This window comes from Teleopsis dalmanni, chromosome 1 (assembly GCF_002237135.1).
Source record: "Teleopsis dalmanni isolate 2A chromosome 1, ASM223713v2, whole genome shotgun sequence".
In the NCBI taxonomy this organism is placed as follows: domain Eukaryota; kingdom Metazoa; phylum Arthropoda; class Insecta; order Diptera; family Diopsidae; genus Teleopsis; species Teleopsis dalmanni.
The window spans coordinates 231,939,897-231,953,832 of NC_051846.1; the positions used below are offsets into that span (position 1 = coordinate 231,939,897).

At 30.0% G+C, this 13,936-nt stretch overlaps 1 protein-coding gene across 1 annotated transcript; it reads left to right on the forward strand.

The window, feature by feature from the left end:
* The first annotated feature begins 7,907 nt into the window (after positions 1-7,907).
* On the forward strand, positions 7,908-13,600 carry LOC119672630 (sorting nexin-27-like). The gene is made up of 7 exons (XM_038083732.1): positions 7,908-8,039; positions 11,020-11,122; positions 11,200-11,282; positions 11,351-11,996; positions 12,060-12,249; positions 13,106-13,284; positions 13,352-13,600. The coding sequence occupies exons 1-7, from the start codon at positions 7,960-7,962 to the stop codon at positions 13,418-13,420; spliced, it is 1,350 nt and encodes a 449-aa protein (XP_037939660.1). The 5' UTR covers positions 7,908-7,959; the 3' UTR covers positions 13,421-13,600.
* The last annotated feature ends 336 nt before the right edge of the window (positions 13,601-13,936 follow it).

Genomic DNA, 13,936 nt, shown 5'->3' on the forward strand with positions numbered 1-13,936 from the left:
ATAACTTCAGAACTCTGTCGCTTATACATTTTTTGACCGGGTCTATTCTAAGGCCTCTTAGCATGCGGATGTAACAAGGCACTTGCGGCATTATATGATATATATAATAAATATTATAAAGAACTACAAAAAACGCAAACGATATGGATGTCAATATGAATTTATAAGAATTGACTAAAGATTATGTAACAGCAGAAGAAAAGGTCGTCCCAAAACTCAAGAAAATCGTTTCTACAGAAACAGTGGTCGAGATTTCGAAGTCGAGCAAGGATTTATTATATTAATATTATGTATAAAATATTTGTCAGTGATGTTTGGTTCAAAAACAGATAAAATTATATTAACAATTCTACAACATTAATACACACATATATTGTACTTAATGGGTTTTTCTATGGTCTCTGATATTTCATTTAATGTACTGCAAAAGTTTCGTCTAGCTTAATGTATATTTCGTTCAGAATACTGCTAAAAAGATAAAAACAAAAATAAAATAAATAGTTACAAATATTTTTGAGCAAATAGAAAAATATTAATATTTTTTTATATATTCATTACTCATTTCATTAATTTATTTTTAAATTTAAACTGAAACCAGTCATTTTGCATATCATTATCTCATTCACAATTTTATCTCTGCATATTTCTATAATTTAATAAAAATTTTTAGTATTAAATTAAATTATTTAAAGCAACCAGTTAAACTCATTTTAAATCAAATTTTAAAAATTGTTATTATTATGAATTGTGTTCTTCTTATTGGTAATAAAATATATATGTTGGAATTCTAGTACAATGCTAGTTATTGACTTAAGGTACACTTAAATCGATAGAACAAAAAAATTAAATTTACTCATTAACTATAGTTTCGATGGTACGTCATGTCTGACAAGCTGCTTGTTACATCTTGGAGTATATAAACTATATAATGAAATCATTTTATTGATTTATAGATTTCCTTTGGCAAATCCTAGATCTAATTGAATAAAATTTTGGACAAATAAAGCGAATAGATAGGACTGGTTCATTATATCTCTCATATAATCTGCCATATAAAATAACAACTGAAAAAGGAGTCAATGTATAATGTATAAATATATGTATTCATAGAAATTTGACTGAAAACAAAATTTTAAGTGCAGATCGCTTTATTACAAATTTGCTTTATTAAACCAACAAAAAAAAATTTTGACAAACAATTTTAATTTAAAAATATTTTTAGAATTTATTATTTAATTATTTTTAACGAAAAATGAAACTCCGAGTCGATTAACAAACAAGTCCCATGCTAAATAAATTTAAATCTTCAGTATCTTTATCTATTTATAAAGAGGATCTTACTTGACTATATCATACTTCATACCGAGAAATAAAACGTATACGAGATCAGCGATTGCAAAGCCACTGAAATTTGGCTGCTCGCTTTTTGCAGAATCTTGTTAAACTGCCTTTTAAAATTTTCGCGATAGACCATCCTTAAAGCATATTAAACGATGATACCTGACGTGTTTTAGCCATCTAAACGTTTATATTTTCGTATGACCTCTGTCAAGTGAAGTCGATCATTTTGCTTGGGTATAATTAACTTAATGGGAAATATTACTTATAACAAAACACGATCTTAGGCAGTTGGACCCATTCGTGCAAGGACATTAACTATTTTATACTATCGAGCTTAGTTTTTATTTTTCGAACATCGGTGCCATCTTGTTGTTATAAGAACTCGTAAGGGAATCGAACAATTTTTCGAAAATACTGAGGCGAATACAATAAAAAATCAGTTGTTTATCATCAATATTTTTGTCCAGCCAAGATTCCCATTATCCTTCTATCCGCATTACTTTCTTTGTCCAATGTAGTGGTTTGACCAGTTTGTTTGACCAATGATGAAACAGTTCTGTGATCAGTCAAAAATTTAATTAATTAATATAATATAAAAAAAAATTGTTGTTGTAGTTGACCTCTTTTCGAAACATCTCTAATAAATTTTTTATATTAAAATAAGTTTTCAAAGCCATTATCTTCATTTATAAATAAACATTTTAATTGTTTACATTTTTATTAGCAATGACTTAAAAATCGTTATCCATGTACGCAGCTAAACAATCTGTTCTGATAACCTTAAAAGAAATATTATTTTCCAAAAATGAATGGAATATTTAAATTTGATCTTTGAATTTTGTTGTTATTCTAAGAAACATTTCTAAAAATATACACATTGTTGAATCAAACGTAAAATTAATATATTGAAAATCATAATGATTTCTGAAAAATGTAGTAATCACTATTTAAACTTGTTGAAATTTGCTATTGGATTACGCCCTATAAACTTATTTTCATAGGAGTTTCTTTCAGAGTCTAAAATCGAATTATCATAAGTGGGGGGACAAAAATATAAGTGCTATCTAAAACAGTTTTTAGCACGTTCAATTATCAGTAATTGTAGATGACGCCTAATTGTCAAATTGAGTAAAAAATTTAAATAAATATTGAAAAATATTTATTTTTCATTTTTCACTAATGAAAAATTTATTAATAATTTGAAAATATGGTACTAAGATTTTGGTATAAGAAACGTTTAATGGAAGGCCGGAACTTTTTTCTCCTGCTATTTTACTGTAACTATATATTTATATATAGTTACTTTTATATTTATTTCTGAATAGGTTGGACTATTCAGTGATTTGTATTGGCCCGCGATGTTCTCTGGTCTGGACTGCTCTGTTGTAGTGTATTAGTCCGCGTATACCCTAGTATAAATGTAGAAAATTCAATTTTTTTTTTAATCTAATTATAACTTTCATGATATTAAAAACGTAACAACTAAGATGTAAATGCTCTGTAGTGTCAAATTTCAACCTTAATAAAACAATTACTTTTGATTTAGTTCATTTTTTTTAATATTTGTTTATTTATTTAATTTTTTTTGATAATGTGACGCAGTAGATCAACAATCACCGAATCAAAATATCCTATTTTTTATATATACGTATTTAAAAATATTGTAATAAAACAGATTAAATACATCTTATATACAAAATAAATAATTTTATATACTTATAATAGAGGTGGAGAATTATCGATGGCACTATCGACACTATCGATGGTAAACCGCTATCGATCCGTCATCGACTATCGAAAGTCTACGATAGTTCGTCATAGCAACGCTTCACACAAAAAAGGGCACTTTTGGCATCTCTAGTTTGCCAAGGCGTAAAGTGAATTTTAAATTCTAATTCTAAAAACATCACGGAGATAAACATTTCCACATTAAATTACTATTAAATCATAATGATGAAATATTACTGTGTACCCGTTACTTCAGTCAAAACCGAGCGCATATTCAGTAAAACTGGACAAGTTGTTTCAGAATGCCGAATTCGACTGAAAGAAAAAAACATCAATATGATGTTATTTTTAAACAAAACTCTTTGGTTACTAAAATATCCACATTGACAAAAAAAAGGAAATAAAATGATCTCCAAAAATTCAATGAAATGTGTCAATTAATTAAATTTTTGTTGAAATTTAAAACAAAAACATGATTTTTTAAATTGAACAGATATTTGTATTGAAATTAATATACTATCGAAAACTATCGATAGTACTCGATGGTTTGGAAAAAAACTATCGCCCACTATCAATTGTGCCGACTATCGACAGTTCTCCACCTCTAACTTATAATTAATTATATATTACGATTACATGTAGTTTCTGTATATTAGTACATAAACATCATTACTGAAATGCTGATGTAATCATATATATTTTTAAATAAAATCTACAAATATATATTAGGGGTATTCACTCTGTCAACGAAAAAAAAACAGCTGTTTTGACATCAGCTGTTTTGATATGTTGCAAAAACAGCTGTTTTATTTTGATGTTACAATTCTCAACAGACGTGTTCTCACACTCGTGCAATTTTAGTATAGTATTCCTGCATTTTGTGGACCTTGTAATAACTTTGCAAGACAGAGTGAATACCCCTAATATGAATTGTTAGAGGTACTTATTGAAAAATTTGGACATGGGATAAAAGCTTCTTCACTTAACTCATTCTGCTTCGTTTTAACATTATGACAATATGACATATTAACATATATATAAATTGGTTAGCAAAAACTTATATGATATTTTTATTTGAAGGACGCCTGTGTTATTGATGACATTAAAAGATTTGATTTCTTAATATATAATCCCAATAAAAAGTCATATGCTCAGTCCAATAGCGTTCTCATAACTCGACAATGCATAAAGAAGTACAGAATTATTTACGTGACTACCTGTTTTAAAGGCTTAACGCCACGGTGCTCTTAAAACACGTAATCGTATATTGCACCAATAAACTGATTTCAAATGAAGTTGTGTTTTGGAAATAACTTCGTCCTTCGTAAGGAGTGAGGCCAACCAATATGTCTGCTGATCTTTGGGTTACAGCACCTGGTGGTGAATACGCAACTCCACATCGAATGAATGATAAATAAATGCCTGGTCATTCTACCGCGAAAGCTTGGGTATTAACCACAGCCACTACGACTCAGCCAACCTCAATTGGCCAGGACAGTTGAAGCTATGGACACCTGGCCCCCATAGTACCGAATTTACACCTCCGGTCGGGTGTTGCAAGTGCATATTTACTTTCCGTCACCATTATAGTTAATTTCATAAAGAAAGGTTATTGAACAACAACAAATTAAATTCCAAAAAAATAACTAATAGCATTTACTGATTATCACTTTACTTGTAGTTCTGAATGTGGATTATATTTATTTTTATGATATATGTTTTCTTTATGAAAAAATTAATTTACCCAGAAGTCAATATCTTTAGTATCAATACAAAATACACATTCATAAGAACAGGGATGTCTCTAATTATTTGCAAATTATGGTTGCAGGATTTAGCTTTGAGGTACACGAGCGTTTTAAAAAGCGAGGCACCACTGCCGCATATGCAGTTGCGAGATACAATAAATTATATTGCGCAGTGAATACGAACCAATCGAGTCAGCAGCACAACTGCGTTGGTGATTGTTTTTTGGTGCTTCTAAGCATGGAATCTTTATGTTGATATCGAAGATCCCATCTTTTAATGATTTTTATTGTTAAGTAAATTTATTTATAAATATGTTTATATATAATGTTATTTTTTTAATACTATATAACTGCCAAAGGAAAATATGTTGAACTTATTTTATCTTAAGTGTTTGTAAACCTTTTTGCAATATTTTCAATGGGATGAAGTTTCTTCAATACAAAAGTTTGAAGTATGTCGGACGAAAACCGATTTCAATTGCACGACTGCACCATAAAATTATCGTGCAATACGTATATTATTATATTACTATTGAATACTACAACTCAAAGTCAAGTAATATACGCATTTCATTTATCTTTGTTCTTGAACATAAACATTACTTTGCACTATATATAAACAAATATTTTTTAGAGTGCAAATTTTTCATTAACCACTAAAAGACAACTGATAACTTGACCCAAATAAATTGAAATTACATTCACTTGTACATTTCTTATCAAACGTATGTTCCTTGAACTAAATTATATATAATTAACTTTCCTGTCTTTCGAAACGCCAGCCATCATGATTTTCGCAGTTCCGAGTTGTGAGAAATCAGATAGATTAATTTTCATATATTGCAAACTATAAACTATATTTCTCCTTTATTAACTAACATAAAACGTGATCGTACTTCTTAAGATTAGAATTCTCAAACTATATCGTATCCAAAACCTTTAAATTACCTCCTGGGTTAAGCACGAAAATATTAGATATGATTAAGAGAGATTTCCTAAAATATGTTTATTTGGATTAATTCATCTTTATAAACAATAAAATGGCATTCAAGTTCAATGATTTACTGATCCAAGTAGACAAAACCCTTCTACTAGAGGCGGATTTTTATAAATCTTAAAAAAATGCGAAAAAAATTATGAGCAAATTACCATTTGCTCATTTGGTACGTTAATAAATTTTGATAGTATATTATAGTATTTTGGTTATCCTTCAATTGCAGAGCACTTGAAAATTTGGAGGATAAAACAATACATCTTATCATATGAAAGGTGAAAAATAAGACGTCAGCAACTCAAAAAATTCATGCAATTACTACCACTACGTATATATAAACAGGAAATGTATATTCCGATTCTGCTTAAATAAGCAGAATATGTGGAGATTTGTTGAATTGACCAAAACATGACCTTTTTCATCCTGGTCATGTGAATTCTTGAGAGTTTTTTTGAACTATACTATATTTATGGCCCTACAAATTATATATTATCCGAAATAATTAAATAACTTAACAAGTATCAATGGTATCCATTTAATTGCTAATTGCACCGCAATCACTTCTGAACCAAAATGATATTTTACTGTGTCTATATCTGTAAATCTATATCAATTAAATTGACCAGTAGTAGACAATATGAAAATGTCCAACTATTTTACTAACTATAATCTTTTTTTTTTAACTATAAGTTTATAATTTTGTAATGCGAAATAACTTTTTAAAGAACAATATTCAATTGTAGACTTCTAATATTTTATATAAATTCTATTCTCTATGAAAACCAAAGATTTAAATGCGTATACAATGTATACATGTTAATAATATAATAAATCCAATCGTGATTACTTCAACTTTAATTTCTAAAGCTTCTATTTTTTATTTATTTTCAAGTTGTCTTTAATCAACATCGAAGTTTTTCCCCTCATGTAGATCATAATTATAAACAAATCTTTCCGATCTCTTTTATTTTTGTGGTCTTAAAGCATGTCTCTGTTAATTAAGAGATTATATTAAAGCATTTACTTTCTTATAAAACTGACAAGTTCCAATAGTGTAAATTTTTACGTTTGTAAGGTTATAATTTAACCAACAAGGTTCTATCGGCATTTCTGTAATGATCTTTAAGTGGATCAATTTTTGATTGGATAGCTTTGGTGGATTGCTGTAGTATGTATTTCTCTGTTTCTCCTCTTTTTTCTGATTAAAGGATAAGAAACTTTCTCAACTTTAGTCAAAATGGTTCCGGGCAGTAGTAATCTAAAACTGGCACCACCAGCACCCTGCGGAAAATTACTACTGCACCTCCTATCTACTATGGAGACCCATATAAAAAAAATGTTAATGAATGACGGTGCCGCTTCATTTTAGAGTCCCTAAACCGAGACTTCACCGCCCACGCGACTATTAACGCTCCTTTTTTTGGACTTACAAATGCAAAAACTGGTCATTACCGGTCAAATTTGGTTGACACTTCTTTGCCGGATTCCGGCGTATATATCGCATATTAGTTGTTACAACCTTACTACTGCTGACATTCTTCCGAACATTTCTACTAATTTTGCATACAATATACACATATTATATTATCATATCGAAGATCAGGAAAAATATATGTATATACTTTTTTCAAGTTATAGGATAGATTATATTATAGAAAACCTCATCTATAGTTTGTACAAATAATATAATCAATAGTACGATCCTTTATAAATTAGAATACACCTAAAAAAAGATCAGTTATTGGAAATATATATATTTTATCAGTATTTGTAATAATGTTTGGGAATCTGCCGTATATTATATAAAAATATTATATAAAATATTTGCTGCTCAGTGTATAAATTTGTTATCTGTTCTTATTATTGATGAGCGACATTAATTTTTTGATTTTTTTATTTTTGTAAAATCTTATTTGTTTACAAATTGTTTAATTAAATGTTGATATTTCCATCAACACCGACAGCGTCTTCGCAAATGCTGAAGACATTTCGATTCTGATTTGCAATGAAACGTTGAAGTTAGTCGATCTTCAGACGAGCTTCATTGCAGTTTTGTGAAATTTTAATTAATGAAATTTATTTAAAAAATTTAATTTATTTGCTTCAAGCCAAGCCTTTCGAATTCTCGGTTTTTAGTGTCTTCAATCAATGTTACCTTTTAATTATGTACAATTTGCTGCTCTAACAACTGGGCGTGCAGTAACCGATTTTGAACGAAAGTGCTTCAGGTGAATAAACTTTTCCAAAAACACTATATAAAATTATTTATATAAAATATCAACATAATGGAATGTTAATGCTATTTAAATATTGGTATCTGAATATTAATAATGCTTTAGAAATGTGTGAACTGATCTATGCATAATATGGTATTTTATATTAATTTTTTGTTAAAGACTAATTTTTTTATTTTATAAAAAAACAAAATTTAGTGACTCGGAAAGATTTTGATTTATCAATGAATTGTGATTAACTTCATTATGTTCGTTTGCAACATTTTGCATTTCGCTATATGCGTACATAGCATTGTTCTTGAGATTTCATTGTTCTTTAATGGTTTCTGAAAGTCGTAGACCGAAAGGAATTTCGGTGAGATTTACTATTATGTCAATGCAAAAACAGAACAGTCCAGCTGTATATACTGCGGATACGTCCAGGACAATGCTGAGCATACTTTCTTCAACAGCGAAAGATGGCATGGAGAAAGAACATTACTTGCAGAATATATAGGTCACTTCGGAGTCGAGAATATCATAAAAAAAATAACAGAAAGAGCAGAAAATTGGAACAAAATCACACAATTCATTGGAAATGTATTAAGGCAAAAGAAGAAAGATATGGACTCAAACTAATCTAAAACAAAGAGCAATCTGATGACATTCCAATTCGGTTCTGGAGTAAGAGCCGGAACACACATTCTGAGGTTGAAAAAACTAGACTCTGACAGAAACCAGCTGGAGTAAGCAGCTGTAGCACACCAATATGAACTGCAAGATTAATCATCTGCCACAGTAGCGGAGCCTGGACACAGATCACTTCGATGGAAGTCTTAAATGACAAATAGGGACCCTAATTGTCCTGGAGTAGAACAAGATCTCTACGAATGAGAGAGTGGTTTAGTCCGAACCGCTTGTAAACTAAACGACAATATAATCCCGTTTTATAGATGTTGCACAAAATTTTAAATTTAACAAAAAGCCTTCAAATGGTGGAACTTGGAAAGGCAAACGATGACATATGTTGAAAAATTTTTGACATGCAATTTAAAAATATATGAATACCAAAATTTTAACGATAGAAATATTTTTACAGTATAACAAAAGAGTTCAAATATTATTGGATATGTTCGAGCATTTTAATAATCAAATATGCTTGTACTCATGCATGACGACCGTCCGCAAAATGTTCGAAAGCGAAAATAATATAATTTATATTATATGCGCGAAAATCATATTGCTCGAAAACGTTCTTTTTTTCGAAAAAATAAAGTTTTTTCGACGAAAAGACCTTAAAAGTTTATACTTATTCTAAATCTAAATCGAATTATTCAACATACATATATTCAACATATACATTACTCACATATCAAGCACCAAGTTTCAACCAAATTGCTTTACAAACAATAATGACTGTTCATTTATTTATCGCTAAATCATACGATCTTTATTTCACTTGTTGTCCAGTGAAGGTAGGCATCACCTAAAATGGATTAAAAAGTCATGCTTACTTTTAATTAAAGATGGCATTCTATCGAATCAGATAATTCTGCCTTTTAAAATTGTGTTAAGGAAAAGCGGTCGCCTATACACAAATAAAAACATTTGTTCTTTTCAATGATGTTTTATTAAACTATCGTCCCAGACGTTAAATTTTTATTTAATAGCTAATTAGACCTATTAATTGTAGCTTATGTCGCTATAAAGCTTCGTTCCATGCAACTATGTGGTCGGCTATATGAATTATATGAACCATATGCATTTCTGGCTCAAACACGGTAATGCAAAATACTCATACTAAAACTAGGCCCTTGTGTTATATATTAAGAAGTATTACATTTTAATATGTAAGTGTATCAGTCACACTTACTTATAGACACCCATTGGGATCTGAGACAGGTTCTTGTTATACCCCTTATGGTCATTAGCCTTGTGATAGTACCGAATATGAATTAAGAGATCCTTCACCACTTTCCGTCAACTCAACCACACAGCCTTATAATACTCAAAAAGGGGGCTACGTTCATTTTAATGACTTCCTTCAGAGTATAAAAAACTCTTAACCTAGTGTAATTATACGAGTTTACAGTTGTTGACAGTTTCAGGTGGGATTCTCAATCGTCTACACTTTCTTCCGTCATGGCATTTTCTGCAAAAGTGTTAATAAAAATTTTTTAAGTCCCAATTGCTCAGATATATATAAAAACAATTTTTGACATATATTTCCATAGCGACTAGTTCACTAATTTTTACCATTTACGATTTTAAAATATATCCTTGGACTAATATGATTCGTATGCCATATTAATATAGAATATATATGGTTTATATTACATTCGACGTCTAAATCATCGCATAAGAAACATTATGACAAAAAAATTATGTGTGTGTAAGGTGTAAGAACAAAGTATAAACTCATTTTTTTATTCGTCCCATAAATCGAATGACTTTCTTAACCTATTAAGCATTGTTAATTGTATTTTAAATAAAATTTTATTTTATTTTCATAAGAAAAATTAATCATGTTTTAATAATTATGAGCCATTTTGTATTTTTATGTATGTTTATATTTTTTTTAAATAAATTCAATGAATTGCATGTCATCAATTCGTGCGAATGAGTTTTAATTGCTCTCAGAATCAATGTCAACAAAACTGGTGAAATCCCGGCATTAGTATCCTGACACACACTTATTGCAAAATCGGAGGAAACGAAGGACAGAATTTTATTTGCTCATTATTGTGCTAAAGTTTCCATTTCCGCATTCCAATTTTTCACCCACTTCATGTGTCTGTCAGAATACATCTTCATTAGCACAAGTGTGTGCAATTTAACGCTTCCTTCTTGTCCAATAGTGTCCTTTACACGTCCATATCCTTTTATCTCGCATTAAGTCTGTTTACAGGTTCATTCAAGCTGACTAGTATTAAATATTTTTCAATTTATTCTCTGTATTCGCTTTTTACTTATTTATGCTTCGTTTTGTTTTTAGAAATGGCACTCGAGTGGAAGGTTCTACCCATAAGCAAGTTGTGGATTTAATAAAATCAGGTGGAGACTGTTTAGTATTAACTGTTATATCAGTAACACAACAAGTACGGAAAATGTTTATTATTAATTGTATGATTTTATTATAAATTCAAGAATAACACGTATCACTGTTTACCATTAGGAAGCTGAAAGACTGGAACCTCAAGAAGATCAAAGTGGCTACTCCTATATTGATTATTCTGACAAACGTTCATTACCCATAAGGTAATATTAGTATTCTGGTACATAATAATTTTTAATTTTTTTTTATCTTTATCTTTATCTTTATCCAGTATTCCCGACTACACTACTGTTAATCGCAATGGCGAACGCTACATTGTTTTTAACATACACATGGCTGGACGTCAATTGTGCTCTCGTCGATATCGTGAATTCTCAAATTTACACTCAATATTGCGTAAAGAATTTGTCGGCTTCAATTTCCCGAAACTGCCTGGCAAATGGCCATTCCAGCTAAGCGAACAACAACTGGACACGCGACGACGCGGCTTAGAACAGTACTTGGAAAAGGTGTGCGCAGTACGCGTTATAGCAGAGAGCGATGCAGTGCAGGATTTTCTAACTGATTCGGAAGATGACATGTCTGCATCACCGGTTGATATAAAAGTAATGCTACCTGATCACGAGATTTGTACGGTTTCAGTAAAGAAATCTTCAAACGCTAAAACGGTTTGGGATATTTTGGTGCAGCGCGCTAATTTCACTTCCTATACGCAGCAATATTTTTACCTCTTTGAAATTGTTGAGTACAACTTTGAGCGTAAGCTGCAACCTCATGAATTGCCACATCAATTATACGTACAAAATTATAGTACCGCATCCAGTACCTGCTTGTGTGTACGCCGCTGGCTATTTTCGATAAATAAAGAACTTTCGCTACCAGATGGAGAACAAGCGGCGAGGTTCATATTTTATCAGGTTCGGTGTTTGTTTTTTTATAATTTTAATACACTTTTCTATAATTTCTTTTCTATAATTCAGGCAATCGATGAAGTAAATCGTGGTAATATACGCGCTGAAGGTCGTCTATATGAGCTGAAAGCATTACAGGACGGTAAAAAGGCTTCTGAATATTTAGCACTCGCGCGAATATTGCCCGGTTACGGTGACGTTGTGTTTCCACATTGTTCCTGTGATAGTCGCAAAGAAGGACATGTTGTTCCAGCAGTTGGTACGTATATATAAGAATATAACCATATTCATAGAAAAAAACTGACAACCTGTGAGCGTTGTCAATTTTGTCGTTTTTTGGTTTTTAAGTATATATGTAGAGGTTATTTCCATTTTTTGGAGAACAAAACACTTTTAAACTTGAATTTAAGGTCAATTATGATAAAAAAATTGATTTCTTAAAAAACAATTTTAAACTGTAATCGCTCTCAACAACAAAATGTTTATATTTAATTAATTCAATAGATTAATTGAATTAATTGAAAGCTGCCCCTACAGCTGTTTCAATTATTGCCAAATACTCATCATCTTTGGTATTTTTTGGGTAACAATCGTTGTATAAGCCCACGTATAATTGTTGGTCTTCAAGGGCAAAGGTTAGAACTTGGAACATTATCTTTTAAATCTTAAAAAAAAAATAACGAAAAAAATATTTTTTAACAGAGAAAATTTCGTGCAGCTTTGACTTGTTCGTGTAATAGACACATTATTCATTTGCTTCAAATTTAACAGGGTCAAACTTTGAAGTCTAGCACTTGTAGTCCAATAATTAATTAGAGTATACTAATTATTATTTGGCATTATTTGAACCAGCTATATGGTCAGCAAAGAGGTTTGTTACCGCAGTCCAAAGTTATTTACTTAATTGTCGATAAGTAGGCATAGACGTCTAATGTTGAACTAAGATTGTATACCTATTTAACATATAAATGCTAATTTATTACATTATTAGTATAAATAAACATAACATCAATCTAAACTATCCTTGCAATAAATTGACCGGATTATCAAGAGAGAGAAAGAGAGAGAGCACACTGTAGTATATATTTATTCTTATTGTTTATTTTTTACTACAGGCATTAAAAGTTTTCGTTTGCACGCGTGTCGTGAGGACGGTTCCTTGGAGGCCCAAATGGTAGAGTTAACATGGGATACAATCACTCGCTGGGAGAGTGATGAAGAATCAATGTCATTTTGTTTTCAATATAATCGTTCAGATAAACCGGCTCGTTGGGTGAAAGTCTACACACCATTCGTATGTATACAATTTTTTTTTTTTTGTTTTATACAATTTCAAATAATTATTTTGAAATATTTTTTAGCATGCTTATCTCGCTGATTGTTTCGATCGAATAATGGAAGAGCGTAAGTGGGAGGATAGCGGTGACTAACGACTAAACTTACATTAGCCATAATTCGAATTTAAATTGTATATTTTAAAAATAATTTTTTTTCTATATTTGCTGATATTTATTTGCATAAGTTGCATAAGTAATAGAACACACGCCTCTTTACTCTCAAATGCTCTCAAATCCACACAACAGCTTAGATTTATAAGTATAAGAAACTATGCGATCAACAACATTTTTAATTTGTATTCAATTTGTTATACACACATCAAAAGCTGAGATATAGAACAAGCGATGTCAAAATTATAGACAGTTAATTATTATTAACATACATTTAATAATAGTAAATTACTAATATGTAATTTTTCATTATTTCATTATAATATATTTTCATGCACATTTATTTTATAAGTATATAATGTATTTGTACTTAGGTTCAATATTCCATTGTAAAAATTTGTTATGTCTAAATTATTTAGTAGTTGCTTTTATCGAATGTATCGAATGTATTATTGTATATTTTTTATGTAAATGTATGCATTTTTGTAGGTTTTTATA

Excerpts from the sequence above, each read along its gene's own strand:
- LOC119672630 (XM_038083732.1), top strand. The coding sequence starts at position 7,960 with ATGTTACCTTTTAATTATGTACAATTTGCTGCTCTAACAACTGGGCGT. Across the intron at positions 12,250-13,105 it reads ACATGTTGTTCCAGCAGTTG|GCATTAAAAGTTTTCGTTTG; the intron begins GTACGTATATAT and ends TTTTTACTACAG. Across the intron at positions 13,285-13,351 it reads TGAAAGTCTACACACCATTC|CATGCTTATCTCGCTGATTG; the intron begins GTATGTATACAA and ends AATATTTTTTAG.